Raw genomic sequence first — 25,383 nt, forward strand, 5'->3', positions numbered from 1 at the left:
TTTTGAAGGAGGAAAAGTTGGCATACTTTAAAATGGCCATAACTCCTTTAATATTGACATTTCGGGGTTTTTAGCTATAATTTGTGATCACTTTTTGAAGAAGGAAAAATAGCATACTTTAAAATGGCCATAACTCCTTTAATATTGACATTTCGGGGTTTTTAGCTATAATTTGTGATCACTTTTTGAAGGAGGAAAGTTGGCATACTTTAAAATGGCCATAACTCCTTTAATATTGACATTTCGGGGTTTTTAGCTATAATTTGTGATCACTTTTTGAAGAAGGAAAAATAGCATACTTTAAAATGGCCATAACTCCTTTAATATTGACATTTCGGGGTTTTTAGCTATAATTTGTGATCACTTTTTGAAGGAGGAAAGTTGGCATACTTTAAAATGGCCATAACTCCTTTAATATTGACATTTCGGGGTTTTTAGCTATAATTTGTGATCACTTTTTGAAGGAGGAAAGTTGGCATACTTTAAAATGGCCATAACTCCTTTAATATTGACATTTCGGGGTTTTTAGCTATAATTTGTGATCACTTTTTGAAGAAGGAAAAATAGCATACTTTAAAATGGCCATAACTCCTTTAATATTGACATTTCGGGGTTTTTAGCTATAATTTGTGATCACTTTTTGAAGGAGGAAAGTTGGCATACTTTAAAATGGCCATAACTCCTTTAATATTGACATTTCGGGGTTTTTAGCTATAATTTGTGATCACTTTTTGAAGAAGGAAAAGTAGGCATACTTTAAAATGGCCATAACTCCTTTAATATTGACATTTCGGGGTTTTTAGCTATAATTTGTGATCACTTTTTGAAGGAGGAAAGTTGGCATACTTTAAAATGGCCATAACTCCTTTAATATTGACATTTCGGGGTTTTTAGCTATAATTTGTGATCACTTTTTGAAGGAGGAAAGTTGGCATACTTTAAAATGGCCATAACTCCTTTAATATTGACATTTCGGGGTTTTTAGCTATAATTTGTGATCACTTTTTGAAGGAGGAAAGTTGGCATACTTTAAAATGGCCATAACTCCTTTAATATTGACATTTCGGGGTTTTTAGCTATAATTTGTGATCACTTTTTGAAGGAGGAAAGTTGGCATACTTTAAAATGGCCATAACTCCTTTAATATTGACATTTCGGGGTTTTTAGCTATAATTTGTGATCACTTTTTGAAGGAGGAAAGTTGGCATACTTTAAAATGGCCATAACTCCTTTAATATTGACATTTCGGGGTTTTTAGCTATAATTTGTGATCACTTTTTGAAGGAGGAAAGTTGGCATACTTTAAAATGGCCATAACTCCTTTAATATTGACATTTCGGGGTTTTTAGCTATAATTTGTGATCACTTTTTGAAGGAGGAAAGTTGGCATACTTTAAAATGGCCATAACTCCTTTAATATTGACATTTCGGGGTTTTTAGCTATAATTTGTGATCACTTTTTGAAGGAAGGAAAAGTAGGCATACTTTAAAATGGCCATAACTCCTTTAATATTGACATTTCGGGGTTTTTAGCTATAATTTGTGATCACTTTTTGAAGGAGGAAAGTTGGCATACTTTAAAATGGCCATAACTCCTTTAATATTGACATTTCGGGGTTTTTAGCTATAATTTGTGATCACTTTTTGAAGGAGGAAAGTTGGCATACTTTAAAATGGCCATAACTCCTTTAATATTGACATTTCGGGGTTTTTAGCTATAATTTGTGATCACTTTTTGAAGGAGGAAAGTTGGCATACTTTAAAATGGCCATAACTCCTTTAATATTGACATTTCGGGGTTTTTAGCTATAATTTGTGATCACTTTTTGAAGGAGGAAAGTTGGCATACTTTAAAATGGCCATAACTCCTTTAATATTGACATTTCGGGGTTTTTAGCTATAATTTGTGATCACTTTTTGAAGAAGGAAAAATAGCATACTTTAAAATGGCCATAACTCCTTTAATATTGACATTTCGGGGTTTTTAGCTATAATTTGTGATCACTTTTTGAAGGAGGAAAGTTGGCATACTTTAAAATGGCCATAACTCCTTTAATATTGACATTTCGGGGTTTTTAGCTATAATTTGTGATCACTTTTTGAAGGAGGAAAAGTTGGCATACTTTAAAATGGCCATAACTCCTTTAATATTGACATTTCGGGGTTTTTAGCTATAATTTGTGATCACTTTTTGAAGGAGGAAAGTGGCATACTTTAAAATGGCCATAACTCCTTTAATATTGACATTTCGGGGTTTTTAGCTATAATTTGTGATCACTTTTTGAAGAAGGAAAAATAGCATACTTTAAAATGGCCATAACTCCTTTAATATTGACATTTCGGGGTTTTTAGCTATAATTTGTGATCACTTTTTGAAGGAGGAAAGTGGCATACTTTAAAATGGCCATAACTCCTTTAATATTGACATTTCGGGGTTTTTAGCTATAATTTGTGATCACTTTTTGAAGGAGGAAAGGATGGCATACTTTAAAATGGCCATAACTCCTTTAATATTGACATTTCGGGGTTTTTAGCTATAATTTGTGATCACTTTTTGAAGGAGGAAAGATGGCATACTTTAAAATGGCCATAACTCCTTTAATATTGACATTTCGGGGTTTTTAGCTATAATTTGTGATCACTTTTTGAAGGAGGAAGGATGGCATACTTTAAAATGGCCATAACTCCTTTAATATTGACATTTCGGGGTTTTTAGCTATAATTTGTGATCACTTTTTGAAGGAGGAAGGATGGCATACTTTAAAATGGCCATAACTCCTTTAATATTGACATTTCGGGGTTTTTAGCTATAATTTGTGATCACTTTTTGAAGGAGGAAAGATGGCATACTTTAAAATGGCCATAACTCCTTTAATATTGACATTTCGGGGTTTTTAGCTATAATTTGTGATCACTTTTTGAAGGAGGAAAGTTGGCATACTTTAAAATGGCCATAACTCCTTTAATATTGACATTTCGGGGTTTTTAGCTATAATTTGTGATCACTTTTTGAAGAAGGAAAATAGGCATACTTTAAAATGGCCATAACTCCTTTAATATTGACATTTCGGGGTTTTTAGCTATAATTTGTGATCACTTTTTGAAGGAGGAAAGTGGCATACTTTAAAATGGCCATAACTCCTTTAATATTGACATTTCGGGGTTTTTAGCTATAATTTGTGATCACTTTTTGAAGGAGGAAAATAGCATACTTTAAAATGGCCATAACTCCTTTAATATTGACATTTCGGGGTTTTTAGCTATAATTTGTGATCACTTTTTGAAGGAGGAAAGATGGCATACTTTAAAATGGCCATAACTCCTTTAATATTGACATTTCGGGGTTTTTAGCTATAATTTGTGATCACTTTTTGAAGGAGGAAAGTGGCATACTTTAAAATGGCCATAACTCCTTTAATATTGACATTTCGGGGTTTTTAGCTATAATTTGTGATCACTTTTTGAAGGAGGAAAGTTGGCATACTTTAAAATGGCCATAACTCCTTTAATATTGACATTTCGGGGTTTTTAGCTATAATTTGTGATCACTTTTTGAAGGAGGATAAATGGCATACTTTAAAATGGCCATAACTCCTTTAATATTGACATTTCGGGGTTTTTAGCTATAATTTGTGATCACTTTTTGAAGGAGGATAAATGGCATACTTTAAAATGGCCATAACTCCTTTAATATTGACATTTCGGGGTTTTTAGCTATAATTTGTGATCACTTTTTGAAGGAGGAAAAATAGAATACTTTAAAATGGCCATAACTCCTTTAATATTGACATTTCGGGGTTTTTAGCTAAAATTTGTGATCACTTTTTGAAGGAGGATAAATGGCATACTTTAAAGGAGGAAAGTTGGCATACTTTAAAATGGCCATAACTCCTTTAATATTGACATTTCGGGGTTTTTAGCTATAATTTGTGATCACTTTTTGAAGGAGGATAAATGGCATACTTTAAAATGGCCATAACTCCTTTAATATTGACATTTCGGGGTTTTTAGCTATAATTTGTGATCACTTTTTGAAGGAGGATAAATGACATACTTTAAAATGGCCATAACTCCTTTAATATTGACATTTCGGGGTTTTTAGCTATAATTTGTGATCACTTTTTGAAGGAGGATAAATGGCATACTTTAAAATGGCCATAACTCCTTTAATATTGACATTTCGGGGTTTTTAGCTATAATTTGTGATCACTTTTTGAAGGAGGATAAATGACATACTTTAAAATGGCCATAACTCCTTTAATATTGACATTTCGGGGTTTTTAGCTATAATTTGTGATCACTTTTTGAAGGAGGATAAATGGCATACTTTAAAATGGCCATAACTCCTTTAATATTGACATTTCGGGGTTTTTAGCTATAATTTGTGATCACTTTTTGAAGGAGGATAAATGGCATACTTTAAAATGGCCATAACTCCTTTAATATTGACATTTCGGGGTTTTTAGCTATAATTTGTGATCACTTTTTGAAGGAGGAAAATAGAATACTTTAAAATGGCCATAACTCCTTTAATATTGACATTTCGGGGTTTTTAGCTATAATTTGTGATCACTTTTTGAAGGAGGAAAGTATGGCATACTTTAAAATGGCCATAACTCCTTTAATATTGACATTTCGGGGTTTTTAGCTATAATTTGTGATCACTTTTTGAAGGAGGAAAATGGCATACTTTAAAATGGCCATAACTCCTTTAATATTGACATTTCGGGGTTTTTAGCTATAATTTGTGATCACTTTTTGAAGGAGGATAAATGGCATACTTTAAAATGGCCATAACTCCTTTAATATTGACATTTCGGGGTTTTTAGCTATAATTTGTGATCACTTTTTGAAGGAGGATAAATGGCATACTTTAAAATGGCCATAACTCCTTTAATATTGACATTTCGGGGTTTTTAGCTATAATTTGTGATCACTTTTTGAAGGAGGATAAATGACATACTTTAAAATGGCCATAACTCCTTTAATATTGACATTTCGGGGTTTTTAGCTATAATTTGTGATCACTTTTTGAAGGAGGATAAATGACATACTTTAAAATGGCCATAACTCCTTTAATATTGACATTTCGGGGTTTTTAGCTATAATTTGTGATCACTTTTTGAAGGAGGATAAATGGCATACTTTAAAATGGCCATAACTCCTTTAATATTGACATTTCGGGGTTTTTAGCTATAATTTGTGATCACTTTTTGAAGGAGGATAAATGACATACTTTAAAATGGCCATAACTCCTTTAATATTGACATTTCGGGGTTTTTAGCTATAATTTGTGATCACTTTTTGAAGGAGGATAAATGGCATACTTTAAAATGGCCATAACTCCTTTAATATTGACATTTCGGGGTTTTTAGCTATAATTTGTGATCACTTTTTGAAGGAGGATAAATGACATACTTTAAAATGGCCATAACTCCTTTAATATTGACATTTCGGGGTTTTTAGCTATAATTTGTGATCACTTTTTGAAGGAGGATAAATGACATACTTTAAAATGGCCATAACTCCTTTAATATTGACATTTCGGGGTTTTTAGCTATAATTTGTGATCACTTTTTGAAGGAGGATAAATGGCATACTTTAAAATGGCCATAACTCCTTTAATATTGACATTTCGGGGTTTTTAGCTATAATTTGTGATCACTTTTTGAAGGAGGATAAATGGCATACTTTAAAATGGCCATAACTCCTTTAATATTGACATTTCGGGGTTTTTAGCTATAATTTGTGATCACTTTTTGAAGGAGGATAAATGGCATACTTTAAAATGGCCATAACTCCTTTAATATTGACATTTCGGGGTTTTTAGCTATAATTTGTGATCACTTTTTGAAGGAGGATAAATGACATACTTTAAAATGGCCATAACTCCTTTAATATGGACATTTCGGGGTTTTTAGCTATAATTTGTGATCACTTTTTGAAGGAGGATAAATGGCATACTTTAAAATGGCCATAACTCCTTTAATATTGACATTTCGGGGTTTTTAGCTATAATTTGTGATCACTTTTTGAAGGAGGATAAATGACATACTTTAAAATGGCCATAACTCCTTTAATATTGACATTTCGGGGTTTTTAGCTATAATTTGTGATCACTTTTTGAAGGAGGATAAATGGCATACTTTAAAATGGCCATAACTCCTTTAATATTGACATTTCGGGGTTTTTAGCTATAATTTGTGATCACTTTTTGAAGGAGGATAAATGACATACTTTAAAATGGCCATAACTCCTTTAATATTGACATTTCGGGGTTTTTAGCTATAATTTGTGATCACTTTTTGAAGGAGGATAAATGACATACTTTAAAATGGCCATAACTCCTTTAATATTGACATTTCGGGGTTTTTAGCTATAATTTGTGATCACTTTTTGAAGGAGGATAAATGGCATACTTTAAAATGGCCATAACTCCTTTAATATTGACATTTCGGGGTTTTTAGCTATAATTTGTGATCACTTTTTGAAGGAGGATAAATGGCATACTTTAAAATGGCCATAACTCCTTTAATATTGACATTTCGGGGTTTTTAGCTATAATTTGTGATCACTTTTTGAAGGAGGATAAATGGCATACTTTAAAATGGCCATAACTCCTTTAATATTGACATTTCGGGGTTTTCAGCTATAATTTGTGATCACTTTTTGAAGGAGGATAAATGACATACTTTAAAATGGCCATAACTCCTTTAATATGGACATTTCGGGGTTTTTAGCTATAATTTGTGATCACTTTTTGAAGGAGGATAAATGACATACTTTAAAATGGCCATAACTCCTTTAATATTGACATTTCGGGGTTTTTAGCTATAATTTGTGATCACTTTTTGAAGGAGGATAAATGACATACTTTAAAATGGCCATAACTCCTTTGATATGGACATTTCGGGGTTTTTAGCTATAATTTGTGATCACTTTTTGAAGGAGGATAAATGGCATACTTTAAAATGGCCATAACTCCTTTAATATTGACATTTCGGGGTTTTTAGCTATAATTTGTGATCACTTTTTGAAGGAGGATAAATGGCATACTTTAAAATGGCCATAACTCCTTTAATATTGACATTTCGGGGTTTTCAGCTATAATTTGTGATCACTTTTTGAAGGAGGATAAATGACATACTTTAAAATGGCCATAACTCCTTTAATATTGACATTTCGGGGTTTTTAGCTATAATTTGTGATCACTTTTTGAAGGAGGATAAATGGCATACTTTAAAATGGCCATAACTCCTTTAATATTGACATTTCGGGGTTTTTAGCTATAATTTGTGATCACTTTTTGAAGGAGGATAAATGGCATACTTTAAAATGGCCATAACTCCTTTAATATTGACATTTCGGGGTTTTTAGCTATAATTTGTGATCACTTTTTGAAGGAGGATAAATGACATACTTTAAAATGGCCATAACTCCTTTAATATTGACATTTCGGGGTTTTTAGCTATAATTTGTGATCACTTTTTGAAGGAGGATAAATGGCATACTTTAAAATGGCCATAACTCCTTTAATATTGACATTTCGGGGTTTTCAGCTATAATTTGTGATCACTTTTTGAAGGAGGATAAATGACATACTTTAAAATGGCCATAACTCCTTTAATATTGACATTTCGGGGTTTTTAGCTATAATTTGTGATCACTTTTTGAAGGAGGATAAATGGCATACTTTAAAATGGCCATAACTCCTTTAATATTGACATTTCGGGGTTTTTAGCTATAATTTGTGATCACTTTTTGAAGGAGGATAAATGGCATACTTTAAAATGGCCATAACTCCTTTAATATTGACATTTCGGGGTTTTTAGCTATAATTTGTGATCACTTTTTGAAGGAGGATAAATGACATACTTTAAAAAGGCCATAACTCCTTTAATATTGACATTTCGGGGTTTTTAGCTATAATTTGTGATCACTTTTTGAAGGAGGATAAATGACATACTTTAAAATGGCCATAACTCCTTTAATATTGACATTTCGGGGTTTTTAGCTATAATTTGTGATCACTTTTTGAAGGAGGATAAATGGCATACTTTAAAATGGCCATAACTCCTTTAATATTGACATTTCGGGGTTTTTAGCTATAATTTGTGATCACTTTTTGAAGGAGGATAAATGGCATACTTTAAAATGGCCATAACTCCTTTAATATTGACATTTCGGGGTTTTTAGCTATAATTTGTGATCACTTTTTGAAGGAGGATAAATGGCATACTTTAAAATGGCCATAACTCCTTTAATATTGACATTTCGGGGTTTTTAGCTATAATTTGTGATCACTTTTTGAAGGAGGATAAATGGCATACTTTAAAATGGCCATAACTCCTTTAATATTGACATTTCGGGGTTTTTAGCTATAATTTGTGATCACTTTTTGAAGGAGGATAAATGGCATACTTTAAAATGGCCATAACTCCTTTAATATTGACATTTCGGGGTTTTTAGCTATAATTTGTGATCACTTTTTGAAGGAGGATAAATGACATACTTTAAAATGGCCATAACTCCTTTAATATGGACATTTCGGGGTTTTTAGCTATAATTTGTGATCACTTTTTGAAGGAGGATAAATGGCATACTTTAAAATGGCCATAACTCCTTTAATATTGACATTTCGGGGTTTTTAGCTATAATTTGTGATCACTTTTTGAAGGAGGATAAATGGCATACTTTAAAATGGCCATAACTCCTTTAATATTGACATTTCGGGGTTTTTAGCTATAATTTGTGATCACTTTTTGAAGGAGGATAAATGGCATACTTTAAAATGGCCATAACTCCTTTAATATTGACATTTCGGGGTTTTTAGCTATAATTTGTGATCACTTTTTGAAGGAGGATAAATGACATACTTTAAAATGGCCATAACTCCTTTAATATGGACATTTCGGGGTTTTTAGCTATAATTTGTGATCACTTTTTGAAGGAGGATAAATGGCATACTTTAAAATGGCCATAACTCCTTTAATATTGACATTTCGGGGTTTTTAGCTATAATTTGTGATCACTTTTTGAAGGAGGATAAATGACATACTTTAAAATGGCCATAACTCCTTTAATATGGACATTTCGGGGTTTTTAGCTATAATTTGTGATCACTTTTTGAAGGAGGATAAATGGCATACTTTAAAATGGCCATAACTCCTTTAATATTGACATTTCGGGGTTTTTAGCTATAATTTGTGATCACTTTTTGAAGGAGGATAAATGGCATACTTTAAAATGGCCATAACTCCTTTAATATTGACATTTCGGGGTTTTTAGCTATAATTTGTGATCACTTTTTGAAGGAGGATAAATGACATACTTTAAAATGGCCATAACTCCTTTAATATTGACATTTCGGGGTTTTTAGCTATAATTTGTGATCACTTTTTGAAGGAGGATAAATGGCATACTTTAAAATGGCCATAACTCCTTTAATATTGACATTTCGGGGTTTTTAGCTATAATTTGTGATCACTTTTTGAAGGAGGATAAATGACATACTTTAAAATGGCCATAACTCCTTTAATATGGACATTTCGGGGTTTTTAGCTATAATTTGTGATCACTTTTTGAAGGAGGATAAATGACATACTTTAAAATGGCCATAACTCCTTTAATATTGACATTTCGGGGTTTTTAGCTATAATTTGTGATCACTTTTTGAAGGAGGATAAATGGCATACTTTAAAATGGCCATAACTCCTTTAATATTGACATTTCGGGGTTTTTAGCTATAATTTGTGATCACTTTTTGAAGGAGGATAAATGGCATACGTTAAAATGGCCATAACTCCTTTAATATTGACATTTCGGGGTTTTTAGCTATAATTTGTGATCACTTTTTGAAGGAGGAAGGATGGCATACTTTAAAATGGCCATAACTCCTTTAATATTGACATTTCGGGGTTTTTAGCTATAATTTGTGATCACTTTTTGAAGGAGGATAAATGGCATACGTTAAAATGGCCATAACTCCTTTAATATTGACATTTCGGGGTTTTTAGCTATAATTTGTGATCACTTTTTGAAGGAGGAAGGATGGCATACTTTAAAATGGCCATAACTCCTTTAATATTGACATTTCGGGGTTTTTAGCTATAATTTGTGATCACTTTTTGAAGGAGGATAAATGGCATACGTTAAAATGGCCATAACTCCTTTAATATTGACATTTCGGGGTTTTTAGCTATAATTTGTGATCACTTTTTGAAGGAGGATAAATGACATACTTTAAAATGGCCATAACTCCTTTAATATTGACATTTCGGGGTTTTTAGCTATAATTTGTGATCACTTTTTGAAGGAGGAAGGATGGCATACTTTAAAATGGCCATAACTCCTTTAATATTGACATTTCGGGGTTTTTAGCTATAATTTGTGATCACTTTTTGAAGGAGGATAAATGGCATACTTTAAAATGGCCATAACTCCTTTAATATTGACATTTCGGGGTTTTTAGCTATAATTTGTGATCACTTTTTGAAGGAGGATAAATGGCATACTTTAAAATGGCCATAACTCCTTTAATATTGACATTTCGGGGTTTTTAGCTATAATTTGTGATCACTTTTTGAAGGAGGAAAGTTGGCATACTTTAAAATGGCCATAACTCCTTTAATATTGACATTTCGGGGTTTTTAGCTATAATTTGTGATCACTTTTTGAAGGAGGATAAATGGCATACTTTAAAATGGCCATAACTCCTTTAATATTGACATTTCGGGGTTTTTAGCTATAATTTGTGATCACTTTTTGAAGGAGGAAAGTTGGCATACTTTAAAATGGCCATAACTCCTTTAATATTGACATTTCGGGGTTTTTAGCTATAATTTGTGATCACTTTTTGAAGGAGGATAAATGACATACTTTAAAATGGCCATAACTCCTTTAATATTGACATTTCGGGGTTTTTAGCTATAATTTGTGATCACTTTTTGAAGGAGGAAGGATGGCATACTTTAAAATGGCCATAACTCCTTTAATATTGACATTTCGGGGTTTTTAGCTATAATTTGTGATCACTTTTTGAAGGAGGAAGGATGGCATACTTTAAAATGGCCATAACCCCTTTAATATTGACATTTCGGGGTTTTTAGCTATAATTTGTGATCACTTTTTGAAGGAGGATAAATGACATACTTTAAAATGGCCATAACTCCTTTAATATTGACATTTCGGGGTTTTTAGCTATAATTTGTGATCACTTTTTGAAGGAGGAAAGTTGGCATACTTTAAAATGGCCATAACTCCTTTAATATTGACATTTCGGGGTTTTTAGCTATAATTTGTGATCACTTTTTGAAGGAGGATAAATGGCATACTTTAAAATGGCCATAACTCCTTTAATATTGACATTTCGGGGTTTTTAGCTATAATTTGTGATCACTTTTTGAAGGAGGATAAATGACATACTTTAAAATGGCCATAACTCCTTTAATATTGACATTTCGGGGTTTTTAGCTATAATTTGTGATCACTTTTTGAAGGAGGATAAATGACATACTTTAAAATGGCCATAACTCCTTTAATATTGACATTTCGGGGTTTTTAGCTATAATTTGTGATCACTTTTTGAAGGAGGAAGGATGGCATACTTTAAAATGGCCATAACTCCTTTAATATTGACATTTCGGGGTTTTTAGCTATAATTTGTGATCACTTTTTGAAGGAGGAAGGATGGCATACTTTAAAATGGCCATAACTCCTTTAATATTGACATTTCGGGGTTTTTAGCTATAATTTGTGATCACTTTTTGAAGGAGGAAGGATGGCATACTTTAAAATGGCCATAACCCCTTTAATATTGACATTTCGGGGTTTTTAGCTATAATTTGTGATCACTTTTTGAAGGAGGATAAATGACATACTTTAAAATGGCCATAACTCCTTTAATATTGACATTTCGGGGTTTTTAGCTATAATTTGTGATCACTTTTTGAAGGAGGAAGGATGGCATACTTTAAAATGGCCATAACTCCTTTAATATTGACATTTCGGGGTTTTTAGCTATAATTTGTGATCACTTTTTGAAGGAGGAAGGATGGCATACTTTAAAATGGCCATAACCCCTTTAATATTGACATTTCGGGGTTTTTAGCTATAATTTGTGATCACTTTTTGAAGGAGGATAAATGACATACTTTAAAATGGCCATAACTCCTTTAATATTGACATTTCGGGGTTTTTAGCTATAATTTGTGATCACTTTTTGAAGGAGGAAAGTTGGCATACTTTAAAATGGCCATAACTCCTTTAATATTGACATTTCGGGGTTTTTAGCTATAATTTGTGATCACTTTTTGAAGGAGGATAAATGGCATACTTTAAAATGGCCATAACTCCTTTAATATTGACATTTCGGGGTTTTTAGCTATAATTTGTGATCACTTTTTGAAGGAGGAAAGTTGGCATACTTTAAAATGGCCATAACTCCTTTAATATTGACATTTCGGGGTTTTTAGCTATAATTTGTGATCACTTTTTGAAGGAGGATAAATGACATACTTTAAAATGGCCATAACTCCTTTAATATTGACATTTCGGGGTTTTTAGCTATAATTTGTGATCACTTTTTGAAGGAGGAAGGATGGCATACTTTAAAATGGCCATAACTCCTTTAATATTGACATTTCGGGGTTTTTAGCTATAATTTGTGATCACTTTTTGAAGGAGGAAGGATGGCATACTTTAAAATGGCCATAACTCCTTTAATATTGACATTTCGGGGTTTTTAGCTATAATTTGTGATCACTTTTTGAAGGAGGAAGGATGGCATACTTTAAAATGGCCATAACCCCTTTAATATTGACATTTCGGGGTTTTTAGCTATAATTTGTGATCACTTTTTGAAGGAGGAAGGATGGCATACTTTAAAATGGCCATAACTCCTTTAATATTGACATTTCGGGGTTTTTAGCTATAATTTGTGATCACTTTTTGAAGGAGGAAAAATAGGATACTTTAAAATGGCCATAACTCCTTTAATATTGACATTTCGGGGTTTTTAGCTATAATTTGTGATCACTTTTTGAAGGAGGAAAGTTGGCATACTTTAAAATGGCCATAACCCCTTTAATATTGACATTTCGGGGTTTTTAGCTATAATTTGTGATCACTTTTTGAAGGAGGAAGGATGGCATACTTTAAAATGGCCATAACTCCTTTAATATTGACATTTCGGGGTTTTTAGCTATAATTTGTGATCACTTTTTGAAGGAGGAAGGATGGCATACTTTAAAATGGCCATAACCCCTTTAATATTGACATTTCGGGGTTTTTAGCTATAATTTGTGATCACTTTTTGAAGGAGGATAAATGACATACTTTAAAATGGCCATAACTCCTTTAATATTGACATTTCGGGGTTTTTAGCTATAATTTGTGATCACTTTTTGAAGGAGGAAGGATGGCATACTTTAAAATGGCCATAACTCCTTTAATATTGACATTTCGGGGTTTTTAGCTATAATTTGTGATCACTTTTTGAAGGAGGAAGGATGGCATACTTTAAAATGGCCATAACCCCTTTAATATTGACATTTCGGGGTTTTTAGCTATAATTTGTGATCACTTTTTGAAGGAGGATAAATGACATACTTTAAAATGGCCATAACTCCTTTAATATTGACATTTCGGGGTTTTTAGCTATAATTTGTGATCACTTTTTGAAGGAGGAAGGATGGCATACTTTAAAATGGCCATAACTCCTTTAATATTGACATTTCGGGGTTTTTAGCTATAATTTGTGATCACTTTTTGAAGGAGGAAGGATGGCATACTTTAAAATGGCCATAACCCCTTTAATATTGACATTTCGGGGTTTTTAGCTATAATTTGTGATCACTTTTTGAAGGAGGAAGGATGGCATACTTTAAAATGGCCATAACTCCTTTAATATTGACATTTCGGGGTTTTTAGCTATAATTTGTGATCACTTTTTGAAGGAGGAAAAATAGGATACTTTAAAATGGCCATAACTCCTTTAATATTGACATTTCGGGGTTTTTAGCTATAATTTGTGATCACTTTTTGAAGGAGGAAAGTTGGCATACTTTAAAATGGCCATAACTCCTTTAATATTGACATTTCGGGGTTTTTAGCTATAATTTGTGATCACTTTTTGAAGGAGGATAAATGACATACTTTAAAATGGCCATAACTCCTTTAATATTGACATTTCGGGGTTTTTAGCTATAATTTGTGATCACTTTTTGAAGGAGGAAGGATGGCATACTTTAAAATGGCCATAACTCCTTTAATATTGACATTTCGGGGTTTTTAGCTATAATTTGTGATCACTTTTTGAAGGAGGAAGGATGGCATACTTTAAAATGGCCATAACTCCTTTAATATTGACATTTCGGGGTTTTTAGCTATAATTTGTGATCACTTTTTGAAGGAGGAAGGATGGCATACTTTAAAATGGCCATAACCCCTTTAATATTGACATTTCGGGGTTTTTAGCTATAATTTGTGATCACTTTTTGAAGGAGGAAGGATGGCATACTTTAAAATGGCCATAACTCCTTTAATATTGACATTTCGGGGTTTTTAGCTATAATTTGTGATCACTTTTTGAAGGAGGAAGGATGGCATACTTTAAAATGGCCATAACCCCTTTAATATTGACATTTCGGGGTTTTTAGCTATAATTTGTGATCACTTTTTGAAGGAGGATAAATGACATACTTTAAAATGGCCATAACTCCTTTAATATTGACATTTCGGGGTTTTTAGCTATAATTTGTGATCACTTTTTGAAGGAGGAAGGATGGCATACTTTAAAATGGCCATAACCCCTTTAATATTGACATTTCGGGGTTTTTAGCTATAATTTGTGATCACTTTTTGAAGGAGGAAGGATGGCATACTTTAAAATGGCCATAACTCCTTTAATATTGACATTTCGGGGTTTTTAGCTATAATTTGTGATCACTTTTTGAAGGAGGAAAAATAGGATACTTTAAAATGGCCATAACTCCTTTAATATTGACATTTCGGGGTTTTAAGCTATAATTTGTGATCACTTTTTGAAGGAGGATAAATGGCATACTTTAAAATGGCCATAACTCCTTTAATATTGACATTTCGGAGTTTTTAGCTATAATTTGTGATCACTTTTTGAATGGCATACTTTAAAATGGCCATAACTCCTTTAATATTGACATTTCGGGGTTTTTAGCTATAATTTGTGATCACTTTTTGAAGGAGGAAAAATAGGATACTTTAAAATGGCCATAACTCCTTTAATATTGACATTTCGGGGTTTTAAGCTATAATTTGTGATCACTTTTTGAAGGAGGATAAATGGCATACTTTAAAATGGCCATAACTCCTTTAATATTGACATTTCGGAGTTTTTAGCTATAATTTGTGATCACTTTTTGAATGGCATACTTTAAAATGGCCATAACTCCTTTAATATTGACATTTCGGGGTTTTTAGCTATAATTTGTGATCATTTTTGAAGGAGGAAAGATGGCATACTTTAAAATGGCCATAACTCCTTTAATATTGACATTTCGGGGTTTTTAGCTATAATTTGTGATCACTTTTTGAAGGAGGAAAGTTGGCATACTTTAAAATGGCCATAACTCCTTTAATATTGACATTTCGGAGTTTTTAGCTATAACTCCTTTAATATTGACATTTCGGGGTTTTTAGCTATAATTTGTGATCACTTTTTGAAGGAGGAAAAATAGAATACTTTAAAATGGCCATAACTCCTTTAATATTGACATTTCGGGGTTTTTAGCTATAATTTGTGATCACTTTTTGAAGGAGGAAAGTTGGCATACTTTAAAATGGCCATAACTCCTTTAATATTGACATTTCGGGGTTTTTAGCTATAATTTGTGATCACTTTTTGAAGGAGGAAAGTTGGCATACTTTAAAATGGCCATAACTCCTTTAATATTGACATTTCGGGGTTTTTAGCTATAATTTGTGATCACTTTTTGAAGGAGGATAAATGACATACTTTAAAATGGCCATAACTCCTTTAATATTGACATTTCGGGGTTTTTAGCTATAATTTGTGATCACTTTTTGAAGGAGGAAGGATGGCATACTTTAAAATGGCCATAACTCCTTTAATATTGACATTTCGGGGTTTTTAGCTATAATTTGTGATCACTTTTTGAAGGAGGAAAAATAGAATACTTTAAAATGGCCATAACTCCTTTAATATTGACATTTCGGGGTTTTTAGCTATAATTTGTGATCACTTTTTGAAGGAGGAAAAATAGAATACTTTAAAATGGCCATAACTCCTTTAATATTGACATTTCGGGGTTTTTAGCTATAATTTGTGATCACTTTTTGAAGGAGGAAAGTTGGCATACTTTAAAATGGCCATAACTCCTTTAATATTGACATTTCGCGGTTTTTAGCAATAATTTGTGATCACTTTTTGAAGGAGGATAAATGGCATACTTTAAAATGGCCATAACTCCTTTAATATTGACATTTCGGGGTTTTTAGCTATAATTTGTGATCACTTTTTGAAGGAGGATAAATGGCATACTTTAAAATGGCCATAACTCCTTTAATATTGACATTTCGGGGTTTTTAGCTATAATTTGTGATCACTTTTTGAAGGAGGAAGGATGGCATACTTTAAAATGGCCATAACTCCTTTAATATTGACATTTCGGGGTTTTTAGCTATAATTTGTGATCACTTTTTGAAGGAGGATAAATGGCATACTTTAAAATGGCCATAACTCCTTTAATATTGACATTTCGGGGTTTTTAGCTATAATTTGTGATCACTTTTTGAAGGAGGAAAAATAGGATACTTTAAAATGGCCATAACTCCTTTAATATTGACATTTCGGGGTTTTTAGCTATAATTTGTGATCACTTTTTGAAGGAGGACCAATAGCATACTTTAAAATGGCCATAACTCCTTTAATATTGACATTTCGGGGTTTTTAGCTATAATTTGTGATCACTTTTTGAAGGAAGAAAGTTGGCATACTTTAAAATGGCCATAACTCCTTTAATATTGACATTTCGGGGTTTTTAGCTATAATTTGTGATCACTTTTTGAAGGAGGACCAATAGCATACTTTAAAATGGCCATAACTCCTTTAATATTGACATTTCGGGGTTTTTAGCTATAATTTGTGATCACTTTTTGAAGGAAGAAAGTTGGCATACTTTAAAATGGCCATAACTCCTTTAATATTGACATTTCGGGGTTTTTAGCTATAATTTGTGATCACTTTTTGAAGGAGGAAAAATAGAATACTTTAAAATGGCCATAACTCCTTTAATATTGACATTTCGGGGTTTTTAGCTATAATTTGTGATCACTTTTTGAAGGAGGAAAGTTGGCATACTTTAAAATGGCCATAACTCCTTTAATATTGACATTTCGGGGTTTTTAGCTATAATTTGTGATCACTTTTTGAAGGAAGAAAGTTGGCATACTTTAAAATGGCCATAACTCCTTTAATATTGACATTTCGGGGTTTTTAGCTATAATTTGTGATCACTTTATGAAGGAGGAAAAATAGGATACTTTAAAATGGCCATAACTCCTTTAATATTGACATTTCGGGGTTTTTAGCTATAATTTGTGATCACTTTTTGAAGGAGGATAAATGGCATACTTTAAAATGGCCATAACTCCTTTAATATTGACATTTCGGGGTTTTTAGCTATAATTTGTGATCACTTTTTGAAGGAGGAAAGTTGGCATACTTTAAAATGGCCATAACTCCTTTAATATTGACATTTCGGGGTTTTTAGCTATAATTTGTGATCACTTTTTGAAGGAGGAAAAATAGAATACTTTAAAATGGCCATAACTCCTTTAATATTGACATTTCGGGGTTTTTAGCTATAATTTGTGATCACTTTTTGAAGGAGGAAAGTTGGCATACTTTAAAATGGCCATAACTCCTTTAATATTGACATTTCGGGGTTTTTAGCTATAATTTGTGATCACTTTTTGAAGGAGGAAAGTTGGCATACTTTAAAATGGCCATAACTCCTTTAATATTGACATTTCGGGGTTTTTAGCTATAATTTGTGATCACCTTTTGATCACAAACTTTAAAATGGATATAACTCCTTAAATATTGGTCTTTGGGGATTTTCAACAATTCTTTCTCATTTTCCTCCAAAATATTCCAAAATATTCTCCCCTGGAACCCACTGTTTTCTTTTCACATCGAACATGTTTGAGTTGCCTGGCCATGTCGACTCGACAAGAAGTTGTTGCAGGTCCTCATCCCCTCCTCCCATCACAAGGAAATAGTAAACATCAGAATCGTTTTTTGGCCACAACTCAACTTTCAGTTCAGTTACCATTTGTCCTCCGTGGAAGCTGTGTGAGTGTGTCGTGCCAACGAGTTCTCCTTCGTTCGCCGTGCAGTGGGACATTCGCTTAACGAGTCCAAAATAAAATGAGCTCTTATTAACGGGGCTATTGAAAAATTTTGCGATTGAAAAAAACGAAACGGAAAACGGAAAGTTGGAGTGTGACAACGTCCCTCAAAAGTTGTAGCCTGGAATTCCGACCAGGAGAGTAAGGCGGGTTTAACGGTCATTTGCTGAGTGTGTGAGTGCGAGTGCGTGTGCCTTCCTGTCATCCTCCTCGAATTAAGTGTTGCGTTAATATGTCTTTGGCTCCCGGGTGTTCCAGGGCCCAGGCACAAGCCATAGCCAGTGCGTGTGTATAACAACAATTCACTGGCCAAGTTAATAAGTGCCAGAGTCCGCCTTTTGCCTGTCGCTGTAATGAAATAAAGTGTGGCACTGCTTGGGCTCTAGGTGCTTTGTGAATAATTAAAACCGAATTTTTGCGCGCAATTTATTTGTGAATATCTAAAACGAGAAAGAGAAGGAGCTGGAGCAGGGTGATGAGACCTGCAGAATTTTGTTAAAAATCACACAAAACGTAACGCTAATCTGCCTCACGTTTTCCACTTGGCCGAGACGGAGTCATAGCGCGGTACCTGGCAGAAATTACCCAAATCATCAACTTCTCCAGGTTCTCCATTGCCATCAAAGGTTGCTGTTAAGTCAAGGGAAATAAACATTTAATGGTAATTAAGAGCCCCTCCACACACCAAACCAAACAAAACAAAACAGAGACGAAAAACGGCGGCCAGGCAAACAAAACAATAAAAGTTATTCCTTTGCCTAGAGTTCGGCGTTTCTCTTCTCCATTTTTTTTAATTTTTTTTTGAGGGAAAACATTTGAAATGGCTTTTCCGCCCAAGAACAACAAACCAAAGGAGCAAATTTTCAAAAAAAAAAAAAAAAAAAAGAAAAAACTAAAACTGCCTTTTGTTTTCCCCCGAAAATAAAGGTCACATTGAGGTCTCCGCTTTGTTTTGTTTTCAAATCATTGGGGATTTTTGGAAAAACAATGCCTAGGACATATTTTTTCGGAATTTTTTGGTTGGTAATGCGTTTGTCAATGTTTTTTTTTTTTTTATAAATTCCGCAAAAAAATGCTAATTGGTCATAAATATTTAGAGAAAAAAAATCCTTAAATGGTAACAGAGAACTTCTCCATTAAAGTAGGCTGGCTATTCAAGATCCAGATAATCATACTTCAGGTCATAAAAAATAATTTCTAGAGGTCCAATGTCATTTGTATTTTTAGCTGAATAAATGTGTAAAGGTTTCCATCAACCCTGCTTTGTATTTGGGACGGAGTCACATCTCTCTCCGGAAGGGAGAAAAAGTCAAATGCCATAATTTTTAATTTTTTTCAAAATTTTATTGAATAAAATCAAAAAATATCGGAAATAGCATCAGATTTTAGAATAAGTTTAGATTTGTTCGAATTGGTCACCATTGGCACGAATTATGGCCTTCATCGGCCAATGAAACCGTCACAGGCTGCCCGAATGTTGCTCTGCGGTATTTTGGCCCATTTGGCCCGGCGAAGCGCTTGTTTGGAGGTGATCGACACTTTGGTATTTTTTTGCTTTCCAAAATACTCCAGACACAATAGTCCAACGGATTGATATCCGGAGATTTTGGTGGTCATTTAGCGCTGGAAATGAAGCGAGGAACCTCATTCTGTAACCATTCTTGGGTGGCGGTGGTGTGCTGAGTGCGAGGGTGCTGAATGCTGTTGGAATGTCCAAGGTCTGCGGCCAAAATGTTTGCTTGCCCAAGGCTTTAATACACCCTCGAGAATATTTTCGCTATAATATTCGGCATTTATTCTGATGTCACGGTCGTTTAATACAAGTGGAGAGCGACCATCGGCTGTTATGGCGGTCCTCCCACACCATTACCATGACCGGCGCTTGAGTTCTGGTGACCAACCGAAGGTGCACATTTCAGCTGACCTCTTTGGCAAGTAAAGACGATCATTTTGTTTGCTTACCAACTGCTGGACAACGAATGTTTTCTCAACGGAGAAAACCAAATTCGGCAGTTCGACACTTTCGGCCAAGCGAAGCAACTCTTTAGCTCTTTTGAGTCTATTTTCCGCAACAGATGCGGTGTAAGATCTTGCACTTTTTGGAATTTCAATGGCTTTACCCCGAGCTCATGTTTCAATAATTGCCGAATGGAATATTTCGATATGTTCAGCTCACGAGTCATTTTTCGGCCACTGCGACGCGGGTTTCGATCGGGAGTCGCTTCTTTACTTTTCGAACCATTTCTGCTGATGTTGCTGTTTTCTTCCGTCCATTTCCTTGACGTCGGGCTACGACGTCCTTGACACGGCACGGTAACGAACGATGGTACGAGACACAAAATATTTATCCGCATTTAAATGCTGGAGTGCTCTAGCTATGGCCACTTGTGGTTTTCCAGCCAAATATAAGGAGATCACACTATCACGCTTGATAGTGAAAAATCTGCGAATTTTGTACCAAAATTCGCTGTAAAGACCGTCGACTGATACTCATTTGCGTGGAACGTCATCTGGTCTGGATGTCGACGGTGCTTCCATGACATCCTTGGCTACAGCTGTAATATTCTTTGCAGAACGGATACTCCGGGATCTGCCACGCCTGACATCTTCTTCTTTTTGGTGGTGATTAAGAATGGCTTGAGCATATGTTATACGCAATTGGCGGTCAGCAGCTAACACTTGATGCACCATCTCGACTTTGTACGGAAACATTTTCAAATTTTGTACCAAAATTCGCTGTAAAGACCGTCGACTGATAAGACCATTTGCGCGGCACGTCGTCTGGTCTGGATGTCGACGGCGCTTCCATGACATCCTTGGCTACAGCAGCAATATTCTTTGCAGAACGGATACTCCAAAGCCTGCCACACCTGGCAGAATCTCTTTTTTTGTCCCAGTCTCTTCGAGGAGAGCTGCTAAACGTTGCAGTATTTCACCAGTTGGACGGCCAAGAAATCTGCGACGAAATTCACGTTGTGCCAAAGTCAACAACCGATTATTTGTCAAATAAATAATCACCCGTATTCCGCGTTCTGGAGCAGTGCAGCGTAACATTGTTTGTTATAAAACAGATCAGACATTAGGGGCTAATCGTAACATTTATGGCATTTTCTGATAGGAGGATTACTTTTGCGCCATCGAATATATTCAACGTCTTGAGGAGATAAGTTTTAATCTCTCATTGTATTTTCCTGGTCCCCTAGTAATTCGCTTTCATCACTTCCCAAATTATTGTTACTTTCGAGATTTTTCACACCGAGTTTTCCACAAAGATAATCCTGATGGCCGGGTTTTTCTAAGAAATCATTTGAAAGACCACGTTCTTTGCCAACCTGAAGACAGTAAAATAAGTTTTTTGTCATCTTGAGTTTTTATCGTGGGTCCACAGAAGTCCCCAGAAAGTCCCTTAAAAGTCTTTCCATCTCCTCTCACCCACCTGCCATAAATGCCACCAACTACCTGCAGTTAATCACTTCTCCAAATTTTTAGTTTTTCTTTTTCTCCTAATTGTAATGCCTTTGTTTGTTTTATTTATTTCTTTAATTAAAAATTATATTCCGCCCTTAACTGTTGTTGCTGCTGCTGCTGTTGTTGTAAAAACAAACGGAAATTACAAAACACAAAGACAGACATACTGCCAACCGACGGCAGCATACAGAGAAAGTGACAGAACGAAACTAATTACAAACACAAATAGAAATTCATTTCCACATGAAGACCTACAGGAGAGCGAGAGCGAGAGAGGGCAGGGAATGAGTATCTCAAAGAAAAAAAGAGGAAATTATAAAGAGGCAAGAGAAGGCACACATAGCTGTGAGTCATAGAAACAAAAAAAAAAAAAATAATTAAAGTTATTTGGAAAATTTTGAGAACATTTCCGTGATTACTTTGAAGAATAAAAAAAGAAAATAATAGGCAGTAAAGTAACTGGAGTAAGAATGAGACGAGCCTTACATTTAAATACAAACAAAGAAAAAAAGGCCTGGTAAGAGGGAAAATATGGGAAGATAGAAGTTACACAAAGAGAGGGAGTGATTGAGGAAATACTTTGTTGAGACATGAAATTAAACGTCCCATTTGGGTGGTTTTAAATCTAATTAATATTTTTTATTCTATACAGGGTTAGATAAAAAAAATTGCCACAAATTCAAATGCTATAATTTTTAGATTTTTTTTAAATTTTATTGAATGAAAGCAAAAAATGTCGGACATAGCATCAAATTTTAGAATAAAATTAGATTTGTCGGAATTGGTCACCTTTGGCACGAATTATGGCCTTCAAATGATGGCCAATGAAACCGTCACACGTTGTCCGAATGTTGCTCTGCGGTATTTTTGCCCATTTCCGACGAAGCGCTTGCTTGAGGTGATCGACACTTTGGTATTTTTTTAGGGCCAACCTTGGTTTCCGAAATACTCCAGACAAAATAGTCCAACGGATTGGTATCCGGAGATTTTGGTGGCCATTGTGCGCTAGAAATGAAACGAGCAACCTCATTTAGTAACCATTCTTGGATGGCGCGTGCTGAGTCCTGTTGGAATATCCAAGGTCTGCGGCCAAAATGTTTGCGTGCCCAAGGCTTTAATACACCCTCCAGAATATTTTCGCGATAATATTCGGCATTTATTCTAATCGATTAATACGAGCGGAGAGCGACCATCGGCTGTTAAGGCGGCCGGCCCACACCATCACCATGGCCGGCGCTGGAGTTCTGGTGGCCAACTGAAGGTGCACATTTTCAGCTGACCTCTTTGGCAAGTAAACACGATCATTTTGATTGTTTACAAACAGCTGGACAATGAATGTTTTCTCATCGGAGAAAACCAAAAACAAAATTCGGCAGTTCACCACTTTCGGCCAAGCGAAGCAACTCTTTAGCTCTTTTGAGTCTATTTTCTTTCTGTTGCGGTGTAAGTTCTTGCAGTTTTTGCAATTTCAATGGCTTTAGCCCGAGCTCATTTTTCAATATTTGCGGAATATTGCGATATGTTCAACTCACGAGTCATTTTTCGGCCACTGCGACGCGGGTTTCGATCAAGTTGCTTCTTTTTGTTTTCGAACCATTTCTGCTGATACTGCTGATTTCTTCCGTGCACTTCCTTGACGTCGGGCTATGCTCACGGTAACGAGTGATGGCACGAGACATAAAAGATTTATTCACATTTAAATGCTGGAGTGCTCTAACGATAGCCACTTGTGGTTCTCCAGCCAAATATAAAGAAATCACACTATCACGCTTGAATTCCCATCCATCACGAATAACATTTGTTCTGGAAAATTCTCACCAAAATGCCTTTGTACCCTTGTAAACAATATAGTGAGCTGTCACTGGAATAATTTTAACAGCTGTCAGACGAATGGCTTAGAAATGACTGCAGTCTGAAGTTGGTTGCAGTTTTTTTTAATCTCACCCTGTATTATTGGCTCCAGCCATAGCTAGAAAATTGCTTTATTTGAAGACACAGTCAGAAGACAACTATTCCACGGAATACGGCAACCGGATAAGAAAGTCCTGCATCAGTTGAAGACAGATATGCTTGCTATTGATGAGAAACATAAGGTATTCGTAAGAAATGATTTAATTAGATTTCATGGTAAAAGACTGGAGAGTAGATGTGTGGCAGAATGGGAACACATGCCAAGGCACAAGAATTGAAGATGTTTCCGTACAAAGTCCAGATGGTTCATCAGCTGTTAGCTGCTGACCGTCAATCGCGTCTAACATACGCCCAAGCCATCCTTAATCACCACCAAAAAGAAGAAGATGCCAGGCGTCGCAGATCCCGGAGTATCCGTTCTGCAAAGAATATTGCTGCTGTAGCCAAGGATGTCATGGAAGCGCCGTCGACATCCAGACCAGACGTCGTGCCATGCAAATGGGTATCAGTTGACGGTATTTACAACGAAATTTGGTACAAGATTTGAAGATGTTTCCGTACAAAGTCCAGATGGTGTATCAGCTGTTAGCTGCTAACCGCCAATCGCCTCTAACAAACGCTCAAGCCATTCTTAATCACCACCAAGAAGAAGAAGAAGAAGATTTTTCATCAAAAATAATCATGAGTGATGAGGTCCATTTCCATCTTAGTGGGTATGTAAATAAGCAAAATTTACGCTTCTGGGCCACTGAAAATTCACATGTAACCCACGAAGAGATATTGCACTCAAAGTCACTGTAGGGTGCGCTGTTTTTGCTGTAGTAGTCATCGGACCTTTTTTCTTCAAAGACGTCACGGGTCAAACGGTTACTGTGAGCGGTGAGCGCTACAAAGCAATGATCAACGACTTCTTTTTGCAGCAACTTGATGAGTTGGGATTGGAAAACAAGTGGTTCCAACAGGACGGTACAACGGCACACACTGCCACAATCGATACACAGAAGAATATATTTCTCGGGCGCCTAATCTCCCGTTTTGGCGATATACCCTGGCCAGCAAGATCGCCTGATTTCACCGCTCCAGACTTCTTTTTGTGGAGCTTTTAAAGTCCCGGGGTTATGTCAACAAACCTCAGGCTCCTTCAGCTCTTAAAGACAATATCCGTCACTAATGTGAGAACCTATCGCCGGAAGTTTTGACCAAAGTTATGCAAATATGCCATGAAAAGGGCTCAAATGACAATAAACTGTGGCGGCGGAATTTTAAATCCCATATTCATTTCAGATTATTGGCTGAGGGAAATATTTAGATATAGGAAGTTGTAAAGAGCCGCCGAATTGTTTCCCATGTTAGGGCAGATATAAATATTGGAAATTCTGACACTTTGTAGTTGGGGTGCCAGAATGAGTTGGCAGATATCTGGATATGGATGTGTGAAATTTGAAAAGAGTTGGATGCTGACCTCGTTTTCTTAGAGTGTTTTGTTTTTCAAAAATCTTGAACCCTTTGTAAGGGAGGTACCAGGTACCAGAAATGGTCCGTTCTCTACCATCTTTACAACGGAGCTTGTGTTGATGGAAATATTGAGATGTACCA

At 34.8% G+C, this 25,383-nt stretch overlaps 1 protein-coding gene across 2 annotated transcripts in view; it reads left to right on the forward strand.

Moving 5' to 3' along the window:
* LOC101891163 (hexosaminidase D) overlaps window positions 1-25,383 on the forward strand; it is a 186,546-nt gene that overhangs the window by 22,851 nt on the left and 138,312 nt on the right. The window contains exon 1 of one of the 2 annotated variants that reach the window (XM_005178250.4): window positions 18,372-19,069. The exons of the other annotated variant lie outside the window; for it this stretch is intronic. Within the exon in view, the coding sequence (XP_005178307.1) occupies window positions 19,067-19,069 (3 nt within the window). The 5' untranslated portion in view covers window positions 18,372-19,066. Of the gene's footprint in view, window positions 1-18,371; window positions 19,070-25,383 lie in introns of those variants that run through there. 2 annotated transcript variants of the gene reach the window in all.

The sequence above is a fragment of the Musca domestica genome, unplaced genomic scaffold (assembly GCF_030504385.1).
Source record: "Musca domestica strain aabys unplaced genomic scaffold, Musca_domestica.polishedcontigs.V.1.1 12, whole genome shotgun sequence".
NCBI lineage: Eukaryota > Metazoa > Arthropoda > Insecta > Diptera > Muscidae > Musca > Musca domestica.